This window comes from Phyllobates terribilis, unplaced genomic scaffold (genome assembly GCF_046119375.1).
Source record: "Phyllobates terribilis strain yellow unplaced genomic scaffold, ASM4611937v1 Scaffold_1__5_contigs__length_1240528914, whole genome shotgun sequence".
In the NCBI taxonomy this organism is placed as follows: Eukaryota; Metazoa; Chordata; class Amphibia; order Anura; family Dendrobatidae; genus Phyllobates; species Phyllobates terribilis.
This window is the reverse complement of record NW_027362761.1, coordinates 421,751,776-421,774,382: the sequence shown is the minus strand read 5'-3', so window position 1 is coordinate 421,774,382 and position 22,607 is coordinate 421,751,776. Positions and strand designations below refer to the sequence as shown.

The following is a 22,607-nucleotide window of genomic DNA, read 5'->3' as shown; positions in this document are numbered from 1 at the left end:
TTAACCTCATATCTGCAGATTAATATTATTTCGGGACATATAAATCAATGGGAAAGCTAAAAGGGACACCAAGAAGTCTTTTCAACCGTGTGTCATTGCTTATGTTTAAAAAAAATAGGGCAGTGTTTTCTTATTCGTTTAAAATTTTTTTTTTTAAAAGTCCATGAAACGTCAGTAAGATGAACCTCCATCCTTCCCCCTCCCCCCTGAAGAAAAAAGACCAGCAAGAAAAAAAGCGCTCATGTAAAGTCCAGAAAATGCTAATACAAAAGACGATTTAGGCTTACAAAACCCAAGAGAAAAGTAACAATTACAGATGAGAACCAGAACATACAAGTTCGGCGTTCATGCCGGACAATTACTGCCTGGTGCTAAACGCAGAACATGGACTTACCCCGGAGGTCCGTTGCAAAGAGAGAACGTTCGGGTTCTGATTCAAGTTCAGGTACTGTTCTGGAACCAGAACCAAACTTTGGACTAAAGTTTGGGTCGGATAACAGAACCTGAACTTAAATATTACCGCTCATCCCTAGTGACGATTCCTGAAGCGTTTTCTTCTTGAAAAACAGATGTTTTTAAACCTTGTAAGGTTTGTTCAGTTTTTTTCTTGGGCAGTGATTTTAAAACAGAAACTCTAAAACTAATGTTTATTGAACAGTTTCTGCTGCAAAAATTCTGAAAAACCACCTCAGTGTGAGCATACCTCTAGAGGTCGTCTCCGCAGAGCAGATTTCCATATGAACTACCCAAAAATCGCCCCCATAGTCTCCAGTGGGTAATCTGCGCTGCTGGTCATATTCCTGTGGATTTTCTTGCAGTTTTGAGAAGGGCTTTCCCCGTGACATGTCACCTAGTGAAGAATCTTCTGCCTGGACACCGCAGTCTGCGGCCCTACACAATGGGATGGGGTAATCCACAAGCAGACCCCACAGCAAACACCAGAGGGTCAGCCACAGATTGTGGTGCAATTACACCTCAGTGTGAACATAGCCTTAGGTAATATGTGTCATATCTGCCATGAATCCTGGAAGTCTGGGATGTCCCATGTGCCAGCTCTGCCCTTCATAAACCTGTCTAAGTACATGGGCACAAATGTCAGGAATTGCTAGAAATAACTCCACTTCTCAGTGCAATGTGAGCAGCCCCTGAGGACTGACCCTGCCAGCAGACCCCCATGCTGTACCCAGGAGAGGTGGGCAGCACAGGGCACTGCTGGGACATGCACCAGAGCAGAGTGGAGCTCCTGTGCCAGGGCCGGAGGGTGGCATCAGTGCTCGCAGCGGGCACAGGGGGCTCTCAGCCCGGCCTCCTGCATTCACAGGGAATAGGTGCCCACTGCAGCCAACTATTCAGGAGTAAGTTGGAAAGTTGCGCCCCCCATACCTGCTGATATAGCCGTCGCCGTCCCCATCACAGGTCTGGAAGAGGCGCCTCATCCTCTCCTCCTCGCCGGTGCTGGAGGTGTCGCTGCTCCCGCTGCAGCTGCTGCTCCCGGTGACTTCCACAGCCGCCGCCATAGTGCACGGCTGGGCGTCCACAGCCTGCCCACTGCTGGATGAGGAACAGCCCGGAGCCAGCTGCGGACACAGCCACCGGTTCCCCGCCCAGCTCTGCTCCCTCCCGGGGGCTGTTCCTTCCCCGCTCCCCTCCCACACCGCCCCTCATTCCCTGCGCTCCCCTGCTGAGGTGAATTGTGAGGAGGGAGAAGTTCATGGCGGGTCCATGGGGTCAGGATGCCAGGCTGTGCCCTGGATGTGGGGCATCCACTGAAATCAGAGAGATGCCCAGGAAACACGAGCTCTTCTCGGATTCATCTGACAACTTGTTACCCATATTACAGCTCTAGTGTGTGAGTCTGACCTGGAAAACCGGGCACAACCTCCAGGTACAGCCAGGCTTTTGGGGTTTATTCACACCTCGCTTTTTTGTCACAATTTTTTTTTAAATGCAAATTTTGCCTTAATTTAGGAAAATCATGTGGCGTGCAGACAGCAGATACAGAAAGGTTATTTTTAGGGCAGAAAATACACTCATATAAGTCAGCAGACCTGATACAGCAAATCCGCTGCATTTCTTGCTGCAAAATCCATATTATGCAACAGAAAAGTACCTAGAAAAAAAGGGTCCCATAACAAAAGCCCTACGTGGGTCCCCAATCTCCCACCCCCATAAAAAAAATATATAGTTGGCAGAGTAGGTGAGGTCATACCATATAGGTGCAGTTATAGAAGGATATGAATATTAACTTTTAAAGACAGTTACTTAGATTTACTGCAGACTTGTACCCCAAATCTGGACAACACCTTTAACAAAGAAAACTCCTTCCTATTGCGTGCTGTCAACAATGGCACCACATGGAAGAGAAATGTCACAAGACTGGAGAAAGAAAATAATTTCTTTACATGAGAAAGGTGACAAGAAGATCAGCAAAGTTTTACTTATTTGTCAAGATACTGTAGCAAAAGTGATGCAAAAATTTAACAAAGAGGTAACTACAACCATCTCACAGAGACGTCCAGGTCGACCATAGAAGATAACATCCAAACAGGAGCATCTTCTGATGAGAAGGGTTGAAGAAAATCGACATGCAAGTTCACTGAAGTTAGCTAAAGAAGTAGAAACAAAAAACGGGAGTGTTTCCAGTGACACAATAGGGCGCACGCTGTAGAGGAATGGCATGCATGGGTGTCATCCATGAAGGAACGCTTTCTTAAAGCCCTTGCATGAAGACCAAGATTAATGTTTTTGGAATTGTATGGCATCACAAAAGTGAGGAGTACAAAGAAAAATGCCTGGTGCCTACAGTGAAACAGGGTGGTGGCTGTGACTGTTCCACCCCTCAGTGTGTCTGGGATGCAGTGACTGATAACTCAGCCATCCAATCTGTTACAGGGGCGTGCTGGAGCTGTCAGTATTGTGATTGACAGCTCCGTGTCCAGTCTGGTGCAGGGGCTTGCTGAGCTGTCAGTGTTTTGATTTACAGCTCGGCTGTCCAATCTGAGACTGGGAGGTGCTGGCTGTCTCCAGGTGTTCATTGTCCAAGGTGATTGCCCAGCTACTTAATTGGGCTGTTAGTCCCAGAACTACAGTCAGCGTTTGTCTCTCTATGCCTTGTGTTCTGTGACTTGATCTTTCACTGCTTGACCTTGGACCTTCTTCTGACCATCCACCTGTTTAACCCCTTTGTTCTGATCTGCTATCCTCCTGGTATTTTGACCTCGGACCTTTACTGGACTACACCTTTGTCTCTTCCTTCTGTTTAAGACGTACCCTCCTGACTTATGACCTCGGACTCCTTGACTATCCCAACTCATGGCTTGTGCTTGACAAGTGACTCAGTGTCACAGTGACAGTGTTCTGGTGTGAAGCTGAATGAGTGCTGCTGGTGTTGGGGAGCTACATTTCATTGTTGGTGTCATGAATTCACAGATGTACTGCTCTATATTGAAAGGGAAGGTGCTACCATCACTTCGTGTCCTTGGTAGATATGCACTTTTCCAACATGACAATGACCCCACACCAATATCTGTTGCATTTCTGAAGACTCGGTGAAAGTGATTCTTTGGCCATATGTCTCCTAATCTGAACCCAATCGAACGCTTTTGAGGAATTCTGAAAAGACAAATCATGGAGGTTATATAAGTACTAGATGTAGCTGTTTTTGATAGGGACGTGTAATCATTTGCATCAGCTAATTTGAGTAAAACTGAAGGTTTTTTAATGAAAGTTATATTATTAAAGTTAAAGAAGTTGTCTGGTACTTTTATTAAATTGCCCAATGTATTCAGCATGTGGGCATAAGTATATTTGTAAATACCTTGTGTTGCTGATAATTCCTGTGAGTGGCGCTATCGGTGGCCGCTCACAGGCATCACGTGACCCCGCGCTGACGTCACGACAAGTAAGGTGTGACTCAGCGCTGGGGTCCCCACAGTGGCTGCTGGGTTGTTGGCGGGTTATTCCCCATGTTACACCCAGCATCCACCGTGCGCTTTCCCAATGAATGAGGAGAGGGAGAGCGCGCGGTGGATGCCGGGTGTGACGCGCCGGGTATCCCTGCCCACAACCCAGCAGCCACTGGTGGAACGCGGAAGAGGGACCCTCGGCTGCAGCATGGACTTGTCGTGACGTCAACGGATGTCATCGCTGGCTGCAGCCGGGAGTCATGTGATGCCTGTGAGCGGCCAGTGACTCCTTTTTTTTTTTGATGCTGGAGATAGTTCTTAGGCCTCATTCACACGTCTGTGTTTCAACACGTATGTGAAAAAATTGTACTGGTATCATCAGTGAATGGTCTGTGTGTCCGTTTTTACCATCAGTGTGTCATCAGTGTTTTTTACGTGTGGATAAATAAATTAGAAAGCTTTTTGTTATAGAGAGACATTAAAATCCATAAAGACATCTCCAGAGAGGTGACATATCACCCTCACATTGAACATATGGGATTAATTATAACTGGGTAAGTGAGATACTAATTATAACGGGGGAAATGAGAGAGCGCTGACACTTCAACCTCCATTGAAGTAGGACCTCCTGCAGTTACCAGGTAAATACAACAGGAGATCTGCTCTGAGAACCAGCCACCAAGTCTGGAGTTTGTATATTCGGAGGCGGAAAAGTACACTTCCGTGGCAAGAGCTTCTTCTGTTCAGCACTGGTTTCAGACTTTCTGGAGCCAGTTGTCAGTGATGAATATTGGGGTTTGTATTGATCCGATATTTATGGGAGACATATTTTCGGCATCATAGCGAAAGGACTAACATAATGCATTCACTCACATCATTGCAAGGCCATTTTAATGCTTCCAACTTAATATTGGAAGATGGATGATGCTATCCACCCCATGTTTCCGCTCTATAGAAAAGTAAAATCGTAATAGGAAACATGACAACTATATCTTCCGCCCGGGACTTCAAGGGGTGAAGATATCTTGAAAGTTGGGAATCTAATAATCTGCTAAAAGACCTAGCACATCCCACAACCAGCCCCCATATGAGCTCAACAAGGGGAGGTATGTGGGCGTAACCTTGATCCAATAAAATGAAAGTTTGGGTTTCTGTCATTGTTCATTTTCTGGAAGACACAGTTCGCTGTGAGAATATTCCATTTTCCTAATCAGAGTGCTTCCCTCCATAAAGATAAGATCTTTTCCGGCAACATAAAGTTTAGTACTTTTCTTTCGATATCCCTTTATTATTTAATGTAATTGTATATTCTGTTTTGTTCCCATTTTGTATCATCTTTGTATATTTTTTATAAACACTGCCTACCTTCCCAGATTAAATATATAAAATTTAATAGTACTGTTCCTCTTGCTTTGTAAACTGCACCCCTGAAGCCATACGCTACCTGTAACGGGTATCTAATCGGCCTGTATAAACGATTGCTGGTGGCAGCTAGTAGTTCCTTTTGTTATTGTGGAGTTGGCAGTGACTGTACTAGGGTATATTATATATATATTATATACCCTAGTACAGTGCTGGCGAACCTATGGCACACGTGCCAGAGGTGGGCACGCGCGCCATCACCGCAGCACTAGCGCTACTGGATCAGACCCGGCGGGTGAGAACTCTGAGCCCGCCGAGTGCCGATGCCAGCCCAGCTACTTCAGCTAGATGTGCGTTCTCGGATGCACATCTAGGTGAAGTGTATTGCAGCGCATGAACTTGCCAGGCCCGTGTGCCGCAATGCACACTGCTGGCCAATCAGAGGCCAGCAGCTGACGTCAGCATACAAGCGACTGGGCACATGGCAGTGGCGTCATGCGCCCCCGTCGCTAGGACGCTGGAGTCAGCTGCCGGCTACAGGAGAGGACGCTGCGCGGGAGAAGAAGGAAAGTGAGTAGGAATGTTAATTTTAATTAATTTTTTTTTTTTTAATATGCGATGAACAGCGGTGCTAGCAGGCTGGGGGGGGGAGCATATATACATGGACAGGGGGAGAGGGAGCATATATATATGGACAGGGGGAGAAGGAACATATATACATGGACAGGGGGAGAGGGAGCATATATACAGTACAGACCAAAAGTTTGGACACACCTCATTTAAAGATTTTTCTGTATTTTCATGACTATGAAAATTGTACATTCACACCGAAGGCATCAAAACTATGAATTAACACATGTTGAATTATATATTTAACAAAAAAGTGTGAAACAACTGAACATATGTCTTATATACTAGGTTCTTCAAAGTAGCCACCTTTTGCTTTGATGACTGCTTTGCACACTCTTGGCATTCTCTTGATGAGTTTCAAGAGGTAGTTACCGGAAATGGTTTTCACTTCACAGGTGTACCCTGTCAGGTTTAATAAGTGGGATTTCTTGCCTTATAAATGGGGTTGGGACCATCAGTTGTGTTGTGCAGACGTCTGGTGGATACACAGCTGATAGTCCTACTGAATAGATTGTTAGCTACTTTTTTCTTGCCATAATACAAATTCTAAGTAAAGAAAAACTAGTGGCCATCATTACTTTCAGAAATGAAGGTCATTCAGTGCTAAAAATTGGGAAAACTTTGAAAGTGTCCCCAAGTGCAGTTGCAAAAACCAAGCGCTACAAAGAAACTGGCTCACATGAGGACCGCCCCAGAAAAGAAAGACCAAGAGTCACCTCTGCTTCTGAGGATAAGTTTATCCAAGTCACGAGCCTCAGAAATCGCAAGTTAACAGCAGCTCAGATTAGAGACCAGGTCAATGCCACACAGAGTTCTAGCAGCAAACACATCTCTTCAACAACTGTTAGGAGGAAACTTTGTGCAGCTGGCCTTCATGGTAAAATAGCTGCTAGGAAACCACTGCTAAGGACAGGCAACAAGCAGAAGAGACTTGTTTGGGCTAAAGAACACAAGAAATTGACATTAGACCAGTGGAAATCTGTGCTTTGGTCTGATGAGTCCAAATTTGAGATCTTTGGTTCCAACCACCGTGTCTTTGTGAGACGCAGAAAAGGTGAACGGATGGACTCTACATGCCTGGTTCCCACCATGAAGCATGGAGGAGGAGGTGTGATGGTGAGGGGGTGCTTTTCTGGTGGCACTGTTGGGGATTTATTCAAAATTGAAGGCATACTGAACCAGCATGGCTACCACAGCATCTTGCAGCGGCATGCTATTCCATCCGGTTTGCATTTAGTTGGACCATCATTTATTTTTCAACAGGACAATGACCCCAAACACACCTCCAGGCTGTGTAAGGGTTATTTGACCAAGAAGGAGAGTGATGGGGTGGTACGCCAGATGACCTGGCCTCCACAGTCACCAGACCTGAACCCAATCGAGATGGTTTGGGGTAAGCTGGACCGCAGAGTGAAGACAAAAGGGCCAACAAGTGCTAAGCATCTCTGGGAACTCCTTCAAGATTGTTGGAAGACCATTTCCGGTGACTACCTCTTGAAACTCATCAAGATAATGCCAAGAGTGTGCAAAGCAGTCATCAAAGCAAAAAGTGGCTACTTTGAAGAACCTAGAATATAAGACATATTTTCAGTTGTTTCACACTTTTTAAGTATATAATTCCACATGTGTTAATTCATAGTTTTGATGCCTTCAGTGTGAATGTACAATTTTCATAGTCATGAAAATATAGAAAAATCTTTAAATGAGAAGGTGTGTCCAAACTTTTGGTCTGTACTGTACATGGACAGGGGGAGAGGGAGCATATGTACATGGACAGGGGGAGAGGGAGCATATATATATGGATTGGGGGAGAAGGAGCATATATACAAGGATGGGAGGGCATCATATATACAAGGATGAGGGTAGGGCATCATATATACAAGGATGAGGGTAGGGCAACATATATACAAGGATGAGGGTAGGGCAACATATATACAAGGATGAGGGGAGGGCAGCATATATACAAGGATGAGGGGAGGGCAGCATATATACAAGGATGAGGGGAGGGCAGCATATATTCAAGGATGGGGCAGCATATATACAAGGATGAGGGGGGGGCAACATATATACAAGGATGAGGGGGCCAGCATATATACAAGGATGAGGGGAGGGCAGCATATATAAAAGGATGGGGCAGCATATATGCAAGGATGGGGGGAGGGCAGCATATATACAAGGATGGGGGAGGGCAGCATATATACGAGGATGAGGGTAGGGCAGCATATATACAAGGATGAAGGTAGGGCAGTATATATACAAGAGTGAGGGGAGGGCAGCATATATACAAGGATTGGGACAGCATATATACAAGGATGGGGGGGCAGCATATATACAAGGATGGGGGAGGGCAGCATATATACAAGGATGGGGGGAGGCCAGCATATATACAAGGATGGGGGGAGGCCAGCATATATACAAGGATGGGGGGAGGCCAGCATATATACAAGGATAAGGGTAGGGCAGCATATATACAAGGATGAGGGTAGGGCAGCATATATACAAGGATGGGGGCAGTATATATACAAGGATGGGGGAGGGCAGCATATATACAAGGATGGGGGGAGGCCAGCATATATACAAGGATGATGGGAGGCCAGCATATATACAAGGATGGGGGCATATACCAAGATGGGGGTGAGCACATTCTTTATTTCTGTGGTCTCATACCCCTGCTCCTTCCCGTGGCTGCTCTATGCTGCCCTCGCCTGCTCTTTGTATATATCAGTTGTTTTTTCTAAACTAAAACCTCAATATTTAGGTTAAATTGCCGTGTTGGCATTTGACGATAAATAAGTGGGTTTTGGATTACAGCTTGGGCACTCGGTCTCTAAAATGTTCACCATCACTGCCCTAGTACATAGTATATACCCTAGTATATATATTTATACCCTAGTACAGTCATTTTTTATATTTAATCCGGGAAGGTAGGCAGTGTTTATAAAAAATATACAAAGATGATACAAAATGGGAACAAAACAATATAGAATATACAATTACATTAAATAAAAAAGGGATATCGAAAGAAAAGTACTAATATATATACACTACCGTTCAAAAGTTTGGGGTCACCCAGACAATTTTGTGTTTTCCATGAAAACTCATACTTTTATTTAGAAAATGAGTTGCAAAACGAATAGAAAATATAGTCCAGACATTGACAAGGTTAGAAATAATGATTTTTATTTGAAAGAATAATTTTCTCCTTCAAACTTTGCTTTCGTCAAAGCATGCTCCTTTGCAGCAATTACAGCATTGCAGACCTTTGGCATTCTAGCTGTTAATTTGCTTAGGTAATCTTGAGAAATTTCACCCCATGCTTCCTGAAGCCCCTCCCACAAGTTGGATTGGCTTGATGGGCTCTTTTTGCGTACCATACGGTCAAGCTGCTCCCACAACAGCTCAATGGGGCTGAGATCTGGTGACTGCGCTGGCCACTCCATTACAGATAGAATACCAGCTGCCTGCTTCTTCCTTAAATAGTTCATGGATAATTTGGAGGTGTGCTTTGGGTCATTGTCCTGTTGTAGGATGAAATTGGCTCCAATCAAGCGCTGTCCACAGGGTATGGCATGGCGTTGCAAAATGGAGTGATAGCCTTCCTTATTCAAAATCCCATTTACCTTGTACAAATCTCCCACTTTACCAGCACCAAAGCAACCCCAGACCATCACATTACCTCCACCAAGCTTGACAGATGGCGTCAGGCACTCTTCCAGCATCTTTTCAGTTGTTCTGCGTCTCACAAATGTTCTTCTGTGTGATCCAAACACCTTAAGCTTTGATACGTCTGTCCATAAAACTTTTTTCCAATCTTCCTCTGTCCATTGTCTGTGTTCTTTTGCCCATATTAATCTTTTCTTTTATTATCCAGTCTCAGATATGGCTTTTTCTTTGCCATTTTGCCCTGAAGGCCAGCATCCCGAAGTCGCCTCTTCACTGTAGATGTTGACACTGGCGTTTTGTGTGTACTATTTAATGAAGCTGCCAGTTGAGGAGCTGTGAGGCGTGGATTTCTCAAACTAGAGACTCTAATGTACTTGTCTTTTTGCTCAGTTGTGCAGCAGGGCCTCCCACTTCTCTTTCTACTCTGGTTAGAGCCTGTTTGTGCTCTCCTCTGAAGGAAGTAGTATACACCGTTGTAGGAAATCTTCAGTTTCTTAGCAATTTCTCGCATGGAATAGCCTTCATTTCTAAGAACAAGAATAGACTGTCAAGTTTCACATGAAAGTTCTCTTTTTCTGGCCATTTTGAGAGTTTCCTAGAACAAACAAATGTAATGCTCCAGATTCTCAACTAGCTCAAAGGAAGGTCAATTTTATAGCTTTTCATATCAGCTAAATCATTTTCAGCTGGGCTAACATACTTGTGCAAGGGTTTTCTAGAGTTTTCTAAACATCCATTAGCCTTCTTACACAGTTAGCAAACACAATGTACCATTAAAACACTGGAGTGGTGGTTGTTGGAGAGATGGGCCTCTATACACCTATGTAGATACTGCAATAAAAACAAGACGTTTGCAGCTAGAATAGTCATTTACCATATTAACAATGTATAGAGTGTATTTCTCATTCATTTAATGTTAGCTTCATTGAAAAAAAATGTGCTTTACTTTCAAAAATAATGAAATTTCTAAATGACCCCAAACTTTTGAACGGTAGTGTTTATATATATTCCATGGAATCGAAGGTGTATATACCAAATGCTCACTGTGAGTTTCCCAATAACTGGCCTAGTAATGGAAACAGCCACAGCATCGTCCATCACTCATCAGTCAATTGCGTAATTGTCCTGACAATTGGAGGCAGCAATAGCGCCGCTCACAGGCAGAAAAGGCAGAGGGAGGTAATTATAAAGAAGTTGCTTTTCATCATAAAAATGCTTTGACATATTTTAAATAGTAGTGTACTACCCCTTTAAAACTGGCAGCAACCAGTGGAACCCTAACTACACCCACTGTTTGGAGAACTCTGGTCAGAAGTGGTCTTCATGGAAGGAGAGTGTTCAAATAGCTATATCTTCAACTAGGGAGAAAAACCAAGTAATTCAACTATGCAGAAAAATGTCATCAGGTGCTTTGGACTGATAATTCAAAATGTGAACTATTTGGCTGTAACAGAAGGCAGTTTGTTTGCCGGAGGGTTGAAGAGCAGTACAATAATGAGTGTCTGCAGGCAACAAGGAAACATGCTGGAGATTCCTTGCAAGTTTGGGGCTGCATTTCAGCAAATAGCGTTCGGTTTTGGTCAAAATTAATTATATGCTCAATGCTTAGAAATACAGAGAGATACCTATTCATAATGCAATACAATCAGGTTGGGCTGTGGCTGTAATTGTCTCAATTTATTCTGCACCAGGACAGGAACTTCAAACATACAGTCCACGTCATTAAGAAATATCTTCAGCGTAAAGAAGAACAAAGAGTCCTGGAAGTGATGATATGGCCCCAAAAAAGGATCCGAGCATACAGACAGTCACAGAAAATCTATGGTTAGTTCTGCAAGATATTTGGAAGAACCTCTCTGCTGAGTTTTTCCCAAAAACTGTGTGTAAATGTACCAATAAGAATTGATGCTGTTTTGAAGGCAAAGTGTAGTCAAACCAAATATTAATCTAATTTAGATTTCCCTTCTGTTTATTGACTTTTTATTTTCTATTTAAAAAAAGAAAACTATTATTAACACTTCTATTTTTGAAAGCGTTCTTACTTAGCAGCATTTTTTCCACCCATGCTTAAAACATTTGCACAGCTTACACACGCACACTTTTCAGCTTTGAAATTGGAACGCGCATAAGGAATAGTCGTAGATTTATGAAAATCACAAGATCAGTAGACATGTTAATTCTAAGCAAATTATTAAAAAATGTGAAAAAAAATGTTTAAAACATCTCAAATTATTCAGTATAGAGAATGAGCGTCAAGGTACATAAATACACATACAGGTGCATCTCACTAAATTAGAATATCATAAAAAAGTTAATTTATTTCAGTTCTTCAATACAAAAAGTGAAACTCATATATTATATAGAGCCATTACAAACAGAGTGATCTATTTCAAGTGTTTATTTCTGTTAATGTTGATGATTATGGCTTACAGCCAATGTAAACACAATAGTCATTATCTCAGTAAATTACAATAATTAACAAAAATCACCTGCAAAAGCTTCCTAAGCGTTTATAAAGGTCCCTTAGTCTGTTTCAGTAAGCTCCACAATCATAGGGAAGACTGCTGACTTGACAGATGTCCAGAAGGCAGTCATTGACACACTCCACAAGGTCCGAGAGTTCCAATTTTCATTTGGAAATCAAAGTCCCAGAGTCTGGAGGAAGAGTGGAGAGGCCACAATCCAAGCTGCTTGAGGTCTAGTGTGAAGTTTCCACAATCAGTGATGGTTTGGGGAGCCATTTCATCTTCTGGTGTAGGTCCACTGTGTTTTATCAAGACCAAAGTCAGCGCAGCCGTCTACCAGGACATTTTAGAGCGCTTCATGCTTCCCTCTGCTGACAAGCTTTTTGGAGATGAAAATTTCATTCTCCAGCAGGACTTGGCACCTGTCCACACTGCCAAAAGTACCAATACCTGGTTTAAAAACAACAGTATCACTGTGCTTGATTGGCCAGCAAACTCGCCTGACCTTAACCCCATAGAGAATCTATGAGGTATTGTCAAGAGGAAGATGAGAGACACCAGACCCAACAATGCAGGCGAGCTGAAGGCTGCTATCAAAGCAACCTGGGCTTCCATAACACCTCAGCAGTGCCACAGGCTGATCGCCTCCATGCCACGCCACATTGATGCAATAATTGATGCAAAACGAGCCCCGATCAAGTATTGACTGCATTTACTGAACATACATTTCAGTAGGCCTACATTTCGGATTTTAAAAGCAATTTTCAAGCTGTTGTTATAAAGTATTCTAATTTACTGAGATAATGACTTTTGTGTTTTCATTGGCTGTAAGCCATCAACATTAACAGAAATAAACACTTGAAATAGATCACTCTGTTTGTAATGACTCTATATAATATATGAGTTTCACTTTTTGTATTGAAGAACTGAAATAAATTATTTTTTTTTATTATATTCTAATTTAGTGAGATACACCTGTATTTACACACCTTGGTTGCTATCAATGAGGTTATTAATGTTTGTCTGCAAAATCTTCTGCCACGCTGAATGTGCTTTTGTACGCAAATCGTTAAGATCCACTTCTGTCAGCTTGCTTTGCATTTGCCAAGAAATGATGTCCCAGATGTGTTCGCTGGGAGACAAATCAAGATATGCTGCAGGCCATCGTAGCACATTTTGGCCATGCAGGCTGCTCACAGTAGCATGAGCAACATGTGGTCTGGTGTCATGTGGAAAAACGGCTCCTGAGACACTTGGGAGAAATGGCAGTACCACAGGTTCCATGACTAAATCAATGTATTGTCGAGCTGTTAGTGTACCTGAAATGAAGACTAGAGGGACATGGCTACCACATATTATGTCACCCCATACCTTAATCCCAGGAGTATGACCAGAGTGATGTTGTACAATGAATGCCTCTTCATTTTGTTGCCTAAGTGGTCTTGTCAGATTCGAAGAATGACATGTAGTGAATCTGTACTCCAAGTGAAATTACACATCAGATAGCAAACCTAAAGTTGAGAACAATCTCTAAACAAACCATTAGGCTATGAAAGAGATGTCCATCTATAGGTGTTCCATTGACTTCATGCCAACGCTCTCAAAGGATATCATGATGCAGTGCAAAACATCAATGTAGGTCTATCCTTTTCAGTGGTGTGTCTCTCTTTTGTATGTATTGGACGCAATGATAGCCAGAGAATGGACTGGAGAACATGTGGGCAATGCCACAAAGAGGCCTTCATGGGAGAATGTGAAACGTTCAGACACTTAGGGGCTCTACAAATGGAGTCCACAAACTATTATAAGAAAATCTGCTCTCCAGACGTCTAAGGGCTTCTTCCCTCCTGTGGCCAATCAGTAATGTGTAGCCTGATATGGGGAATGGCCAGGTTCCATTAGAAATTATGTAACAATTGCCTATTTCTTGTGAACATGTAAAATTTGAGGACAACATGTTTTAGTAAAAAAAAAAAAAATTCTTCTCTGCCCAATGATATACAATTAAATAAAACAACTATATTTTTAAAACATTGAGGAGCGCAATTTTTAAAATAGGGTAATTTATGGGGGGGACGGGTGGTTCTGATGACCTGGCATTTCAGTGGCAGTCCTAATGTGACATACCACTCGCTAATTATTACAGAAAAATTAGCATTCTTATATATATCGCTCCTTACTTTTTGAGCTTTGTACTGTACCTGAAAAGTGTTTTTTTCAACCACATATGTTTATTGGCATATTAACCCCTTAAGGACCGAGCAATTTTTCATTTTTGTGCTTTCGTTTTTTCCTCCCTTCATTTAAAGAGCCATAACGTTTTTATTTTTCTGTCGAGATAGCCGTGTGAGGGTTTGTTTTTTGTTGGACGAGTTGTACTTTTGAATTACACCATCCATCTTATGTGAAGTACTGGAAAGCAGGAAAAAAATTCCAAGTGTGGCGAAATAGCACAAAAAGCTCAATTCCGCAAATGTTTTGAGGGATTTTGATTTATTGCATTCATTTTATGGTAGAAATGACTTTGTAGTATGATTTTCCATGTGAGTACGATTACGGAGATACCAAACATGCATAATTTTTGTTTTATGTAAGTGGGGAAAAGAATTCAGAAATCTGTAAAAAAATAAATATATTTTTGCTTGTGACGCCATTTTCCTAGAGCCATAACGTTTTCAATTTTTGGGATATGGAGCTCTGTAAGTGCTTGTTTTTTTTGCGCCCTTAGTGGATGTTTTTATTGATATAATTTTAGGGCATGTACGGTGTTTTGATAGCCTCATTACATTTCTTTGTGTTGTTGCGGCAGCCAAGAGAAAAACAGTTCTGGTGTTTTTGTTTTTTTGTCTCATTACACCATTTACTGATCAGATTAACTTATTTTATGTTTTGATAGATAAGACTTTTACGTATGCAGCAATATCAAATATGTGTTTTTTTGTTTGTTTTTTTATTTTTAATGAAGGAAAAGGAAGGTGATTTGAATTTTTATATTTTTGTTATTTTTTAAAACTTTTTTTTACTTTTCATTGTATTTGTTAGTCCCCTTTGGGGATTAGAACATGTGATCATTTGATCGCTTGTGCTATATACATCAATGCCACAGCATTGCTGTATATAGCAAAAATCACGGTCTCTGATGAACACTCTGATGAACACCAACCATGGGCTGGCTTTCACAGGAGTACCGTCATGACAGGCAAGGGTGTCTGCAGCAAGCCACTGGCCATTCTAGCAACCCATCGGCGCACCGCGATCATGCCACGGAGTGCCAATGGGCGCACAGAACGGCGTGTCTTCCTGCTGATGCGCTGTAAATGCTGCTGTCACAGACTGATAGTGGCATTTGGCAGGTTAACAGCCACGGGTGGAGCTCCACTCAACCAGCGGCTGTGAGGCTGTCAAAGGCAGATGATAGCTGATGTCATAGCCATCACCTGCTGCCAAAGATGCTGGCTGGGCTTGCAAGTCCACATCAAAGTCTAGTAGATGACATGACGCACCCTGTACATCATATGTCGTTGAGGAGTGAAGGAGAAATTGTGTAACAAAATATTAGGTCTGTTTTCTCCAATTAGTCCTTTTGATAATTAAAAATTTGGGACTAAATCAATATTTTAATTAAAAAAAAATATATTAATTTCCTCAGTCCAATGTTATAAAATTCTGTGAATCACTTGTGCATTTACCATGCTCACTGCACCCTTAGATGAATTCCAGTAGGAGTGTATTTTCCAACATGTGGCACTTGTGTAGGGGTTTCGGCTGTTTTGGCACCTCGGTAGTTCTATAAATGCGTCCATAATCTATTCCAGTTCAATTTGTTCTCTAAGAATCAAATAGAGCTCCTTCCCTTCTACGTCTATACACCCAAATAGTAGTAGTAGTTTACTTGTTACCCTTGTGAAAATGAGAAATTTGGGCTAAAGCGACACTTTTGTGGAAAAAAATGTAATATTTAATTCTCAAAGTCCAATGTTATAAAATTCTATGAATCACCTGTGAGTTCAAAATGCTCCTTAGACCCCTAGATAAATTTCTCAATGGGTGCAGCTTCCAAAATGCGATAAAATGGACCTCACAAACTATTGCTGAAATTCTCCTGTACTATAAGGAGAGGTTGAAGAAATAAGGTATTTAATATGCAATGTGTCATGCCCGCTCATCGCGCAAGTGGATTGTGGACCCACTGTGCCACAGGGCCGGGTTTACCTAGGAAAGGCGTAGCTAAGTGACTACCTGGCTTTCACTGGAGCTCCTGATGGTGGAGTCAGGCTTGAACTGCAGGTAGCCTCCAAGTACCACTCCAAGGCAGTCCCCAGTACTGCAGCTGCTGACCCCTGGGGTCAGGATAGCAGACATGGACTGGGGTCAGGATAGCAGACATGGACTGGGCTCGGAGTAATTGGAAGGACTGGATTCGGACTCCGTTCAGACTACACAGGTTCTGGATCCTCAGGCAGAACGGATACTGACACTGAGTCACAGACAGGGCTGGATTCAGATACTGGAACAGGCTCTGTCAGTACGGACTTGTGAACGCCAACCAGGACAGACACTGGTGCTGATTCAAGTATTGCCTGAATGGTTTCCGGTTTGGGTACTGCCAATGTGGATTCAGGGTTCAGGTACCGTTGGTGAGGGTTCAGGGTTCAGATACTGCAGTGCAGCTTCAGGCACAGGTACTGCATTTAGCAGTGTAAGGGTTCACATGCCACCGGTGCAGCTTCAGGCTCTGGTACCGCAGGGAGTGGTGTCAGGGTTCACGTGTCGCTGGTGCAGCTTCAGGCTCAGATACCGCTGGCATCATCTTGGGAGGGGCTATTTATACACTCCTGGCACATGCAGTCTTTGCTGGCTATATTTTAAGACAGATGTTTTTTGGAGATCCAGCTCCTCAGCTAGGGATTTTCTTACCTGGATAATCTCTGTTTCTTTTCCTACAGTTTGTTTGTGTCTTCCTCCTTAGTACCCTTTCCTTTCTTTTACGTTTGGGGTTTGGGAGGTTGTACATGTTTTCTGTATGTTGTGTGGTTCATCTTATTTTCTTCAGTCTTTTCTGTGTGTCTGTGTGAAAACATACATAGGCCTGTGCCTTTTCCTCAGATTTTTGTGTGTTTCACTTTACAGTTATTATTGTTCTAGTGTTGCATATTGTTTATAAAGAGGGTGCATTTAAGACATTCAGGGTAAGTCAATGTTGAGTGGGGGTGCTATTGCGTATACTTAGAGTGCCAGCCTCTGTGGTCAGGAAGGGACAAATCAAGGTCAGATTAGGGATTTTCCTAGTCTGAACAGGGACTTGTTGGGTTCAGAAGTTTATCTCTCTTGTTTTGTACATTACCTGTGTGAGTGTGCTTATACAGTCATAACATTCAGACAGTAATATATATTTCGGGGACTCGTCACCCTGTGTGTTCAATGAGTGATTTCAGCGTGTTGTGTATCCAGAGTGTGTGGACTGTGTTGGGCGACCTATAACAGAGGTCGAGTGCAAGATTAAGTGAGAGGAGGTGAATTAACCCAACGCAGCCAATTTCCATTTTTGTTTACATTTTTTCCGCCTTCTTCTGCCCAGACCATAAAAAAAAAAGTTATTTTTCTGTCCACAAAGGCGTATAAGGGCTTGTCTTTCGCGAGAAGAGTTGTACTTTTGAATGGCACCATTTATTTTACCACATAAGGTACTGGAAAACAGGAAAAAAATTACAAGTGTGGTGAAATTAAGAAAAAAAAAAAAACACAATTCTGACTTTTTTTGTAATTGTTTTTACAGTGTTCATTGTGTGGTAAAAACGACCTTGCAATTTGATTCTTCTCATCAGTGTGATTATGCTGATACCAAACGTTAATTTTTTTTTTTATTTTTGTGGTTAAAAAAATCTGAAGTTTGAAAAAAAAAAATTATAATAATTTGGGGATTATGTCCCCATTTTCTAAGACCCATAATGTTTTAATTTTTTGGTGGACGGACATGTGAGACGGCTTATTTTTTGTGGGGTGAGATAACGTTTTTTATTGATACGATTTTGGGATAGATATGACATTTTGATCACTTGTTACAGCATATTTTGTGGTATTACAGTGAGCAAAAAAATGTAATTTTGGCGTTCTTGATTTTTTCCCCTTTACAGTGTTTACAGATCCGGTTAGTTTTTATACTTCGATAGATCAGGCTTTTGTGAATGCGACAAGACCACGTGTATTTTTTTATTTTTATTTTTAAACAGGTTTTCCATTAATTGGACAACCCCTTATTGAGCTAAATGTTTGGCCCTGATAAAATAAAAAAGCTTATACTCACCTCCTGTGCTGGCGCCATTCCTGTGGTGTCAGCACTCGCTCTCCCCAGTGCTCCTGTGCTGTTGTTGTGACTGATGAGCCCGGCGCCCAATCAGAACTGGGGTCACTGTCCCCGCCTTCGGACAAATCGAACATAAAGCGGAAGTTTGGGCTGCAGCTGTTCTCTGACTTCCTCTTCATGTTCAAATCGACAGGAGGCGGGGACAGTGACACCAGCGATGACTGGGCGCCGCTGTCACGTGTCACAACACCACATGGGGGCCCCAGGGAGAGCGAGTGCCGACAACGCGGGAACGGAGCCAGCGTGGGAGGGGAGTATAGGCTTTTTTATTTTATCGGGGCCAAGCATGGGGGAGGACAATAAGTTGTCCAAGTAGTTCTTTAAAGGGAGGAAAAAGAATTTGATTTGAACTTTTAAAAAATATGAATATTTTTTTAAAGATTAAAACATTTTACTTGTGCTTGTTAGTCCCCTTAGGGGACTTTAACCTGAGATCATCTGATCGCTTGAGCTATATACTGCAATACCACCAATACCATAGTATTGATGAGGGTTGTGAAAATCACATTCTGTTTTGAAGCCCGGCCACAGGCTAGGTTTCAGACGAACTCTGTAATAACAAGCATGGAGGTCTTCAACAGGCCACCTGCTGTCACAGCAACCCACAATCACGTTACGGGCGTGGTGATGGTCACAATGACTCACCCCCCTGCCCGCTCTATACACCCAATACTGACTTGCGCTTTACATGTACGGCAGATGTCGGCAAAATGTTAACATTTGCAGTCGCACCCCACATCATGCTCTAATAAGCGTGCACATGACATTACCTAAAATAAATCGATGAAGAGGCAAACTCCAGAAGTACATGTGGAATTTAATTTTTCTGGCTGAAAATCCACATCTAAAAGCCTCTTCTAAAAGGCGTGGTTTTTCAAGAATACACGGTTTTTGGCGCGGTTTAAGATAGCTTTTGACACATGGTCTTGCTGCATTTTTAATTATTATTATTATTTATTATTATAGCGCCATTTATTCCATGGCGCTTTACATGTGAAAAGGGGTATACATAGCAAAAACAATTACAATAATCTTGAAAAAAACGTGACGGCCACTGGTACAGGAGGAGCAAGTACCCTGCCCGCGAGGGCTCACAGTCTACAAGGAATGGTTGAGGATACAGTAGGTGAGGGTAGGGCTGGTCGTGGAGCGGTATGGTGGAGCGATGGTTAATGCAGGTTGTAGGCTTGACGGAAGAGGTGAGTCTTCAGGTTCCTTTTGAAGGTTTCCACGGTCGGCGGGAGTCTGATGTGTTGGGGTAGAGAGTTCCAGGGTAGGGAGAAATCTTGTATGAGATTGTGGGGGGAGGAGGAGATAAGAGGGGTGTAGAGAAGAAGATCTTGTGAGGATCGGAGGTTGGGTGCGGGTATGTTACGGGAGACTAGATCAGAGATATATGGAGGAGACAGGTGGTGAATGGCTTTGTATGCCATGGTTAGGGTTTTGAACTGGAGTCTCTGAGCAATGGGGAGCCAGTGAAGGGATTGACAGAGAGGAGAGGCCGGGGAATAGCGGGGGGACAGGTGGATTAGTCGGACAGCAGAGTTTAGGATGGATTGTAGGAATGCGAGAGTGTTGGAAGGGAGGCCACAGAGCAGGAGGTTGCAGTAGTCAAGGCGGGAGATGATGAGGGCGTGCACTAGTGTTTTTACAGATTCATGGTTGAGGAATGTGCGGATCCGGGAGATATTTTTAAGTTGGAGTCGACAGGAAGTGGAGAGGGCTTGGATATGTGGTTTGAAGGAGAGTTCAGAGTCCATGGTTACCCCAAGGCAGCGAGCTTGAGGGACTGGGGAGAGTGGACAGCCATTGACGTTGATAGATAGGTCAGTTGGGGGTTTGAATGAGATGGCGGAAAGATGATGAATTCTGTTTTGTCCATGTTAAGTTTTAGAAATCTAGCAGAGAAGAAGGATGAAATAGTGGACAAACATTGTGGGATTCTGGTTAGTAGGGAGGAGATATCGGGTCCGGAGAGGTAGATCTGTGTGTCATCAGAATAGAGGTGATACTGAAAGCCATGAGACTCTATGAGCTGTCCCAGGCGTAGGGTGTAGATGGAGAAGAGTAGGGGTCCTAGAACTGAACCTTGGGGGACACCGACAGATAGGGGGCGAGATGAGGAGGTGGTGTGTGAGTGGGAGACACTGAATGTCCGGTCTGTTAGGTATGAGGAGATCCAGGATAGGGCCAAGTCTGTGATGCCGAGAGATGAGAGAGTTTGTAGCAAAAGGGAATGGTCCACTGTGTCGAAGGCAGATGACAGTTCTAGGAGGAGGAGGACAGAGTAGTGTCGCTTGGATTTGGCAATTAGTAGGTCGTTATAATATGGGGTGTATCCAGGCCCGGCGTCAGCACCCAGCACACCTGGGCAAGTGCCAGGGCCCTGAGCAGGCGGGGGGGCCCACTCACTGCCGGCCACCCCGGCGCGCTATGGGACCCGTGAGCGGTGCGGTGCCAGGTCCCCGGCAGCCGGCACAATACTTACCTCTCCCTGTGCTTCCGCAGCAGCTCCGGTCTCTTCCACGGCTGCTGCACTGTGACGTCTCAGGTCAGAGGGCGCGGTGACGTCTGTACACCGCGCTTTCTCCTAAGCAGTCAAAGCACAGAGCGGGAAGACGCCGGCGACGTTGAGTCCGGAGCAGCGGCCGCAGGTGAGAAGTGAGGTGAGCATTTGATTTTTTTTTTTTTTTATGCATAGAGGCATGGGGGCATTTATGGGGGGGACTTGACATCCTGCATGGGGGCATTATATGGGGGGGAGAGGTGACATCCTGCATGGGGCATTATATGGGGGAGGAGAGGTGACATCCTGCATGGGGAATTATATGGAGGGGAGAGGCAACATCCTGCATGGGGCATTATATGGGGGGGTGACATTCTGTATGGGGCATTATATGGGGGGAGGGCTGACATCCTGCATGGGGCATTATATGGGAGGAGAGGTGACATCCTGCATGGGGCATTATATGGGGGGGGAGAGGTGACATCCTGCATGGCTCATTATATGGGGGGGTGACATCCTGCATGGGGCATTATATGGGGGGGAGAGGTGACATCCTGCATGGGGCATTATTTTGGGGGGGAGAGGTGACATCGTGCATGGGGCATTATATGCGGGGGAGAGGTGACATCCTGCATGGGGCATTATATGTGGGGGCAGAGCCTGCATGGAGCATTATGTGGGGGCCAGTATTCTGTATTGAGCGTTATATGGGGGCCAGTATTCTGTATGGAGCGTTATATGGGAGCCGGTATCCTGTATGGAGCGTTATATGGGGGCCAGTATCCTCTATGGAGCATTATATGGGGGGCAGTATCCTCTATGGAGCGTTATATGGGGGCCAGTATCCTGTATGGAGCGTTATATGGGGTCCATTATTCTGTATGGAGCAATACCTGTATATGGGGCCCATAATACTGTACGGAGGACTATGTGGGGTCATTATTCTGTATAGAGCAATATATGGGGCCCATAATACTGTATGAAGGACTATGTAGCTGCCATAATACTGTATGAAGGACTATATTGTCCGGTATGCACTGTGCGCTGCGAGGATTCACCGGTTTCTGAGCTTTTGTAGAATTTACAATAGATATCACTCATATAATGTAAGAAGTGAAATCTTCGGCACTGTACTATATATATATTTCTCTGCGGTATCTGTGTATCGTGGTATGTGTTAAAGGGGCCCACTGAGACTCTTTCGCCCAGGGCCCACAAAAACCTGGAGCCGGCCCTGGGTGTATCAATATGTTGTGTTTTTTTTTACATGTTTGCGCTATAAAAAAAATCTCACTAAAAATTGTCTGGAATTGAGAGCGAATGCCATGTTGCATTTGGAGAGCCCCTGATGTGCCTAAATAGTGGAAACCCCCCACAAGTGACCCCATGTTGGAAACTACACCCATCAAGAATTTTATCAAGGGGTATAGTGAACATTTTCAACCCAGAGGTACGACACAGAATTTGATAACATTAGGTAATCATATTGAATAAGTTGTCATTAGTCTTGAGCGCAAGTGCTCGCTACTTGAGTTTGCATCGGATACTCAGGTATGCACCATGTATCGCGCATGCTCGAGTCCCCGTCCCGCATGTTTCACGGTTGTTAGACACGCAAAAAAAAACATGCGGGGATCGCTCGTGCATGGCAGGCAATCCCCGCAAGTTTTTTTCGCCCGCGAAGCATATGGGACGGAGACTCGAGCATGTCA

The 22,607-nt window shown here is 43.6% G+C and overlaps 1 protein-coding gene across 1 annotated transcript in view; it reads right to left on the bottom strand.

Annotated features, from left to right (window-relative positions):
- Positions 1–1,637, bottom strand: part of MCC (MCC regulator of WNT signaling pathway) — a 367,192-nt gene extending 365,555 nt beyond the window's left edge. The window contains exon 1 of the mRNA XM_073677247.1: positions 1,384–1,637. Within this exon, the coding sequence (XP_073533348.1) occupies positions 1,384–1,517 (134 nt within the window). The 5' untranslated portion in view covers positions 1,518–1,637. The remainder of the gene's footprint in view (positions 1–1,383) is intronic.
- Between the last annotated feature and the right edge of the window lie 20,970 nt (positions 1,638–22,607).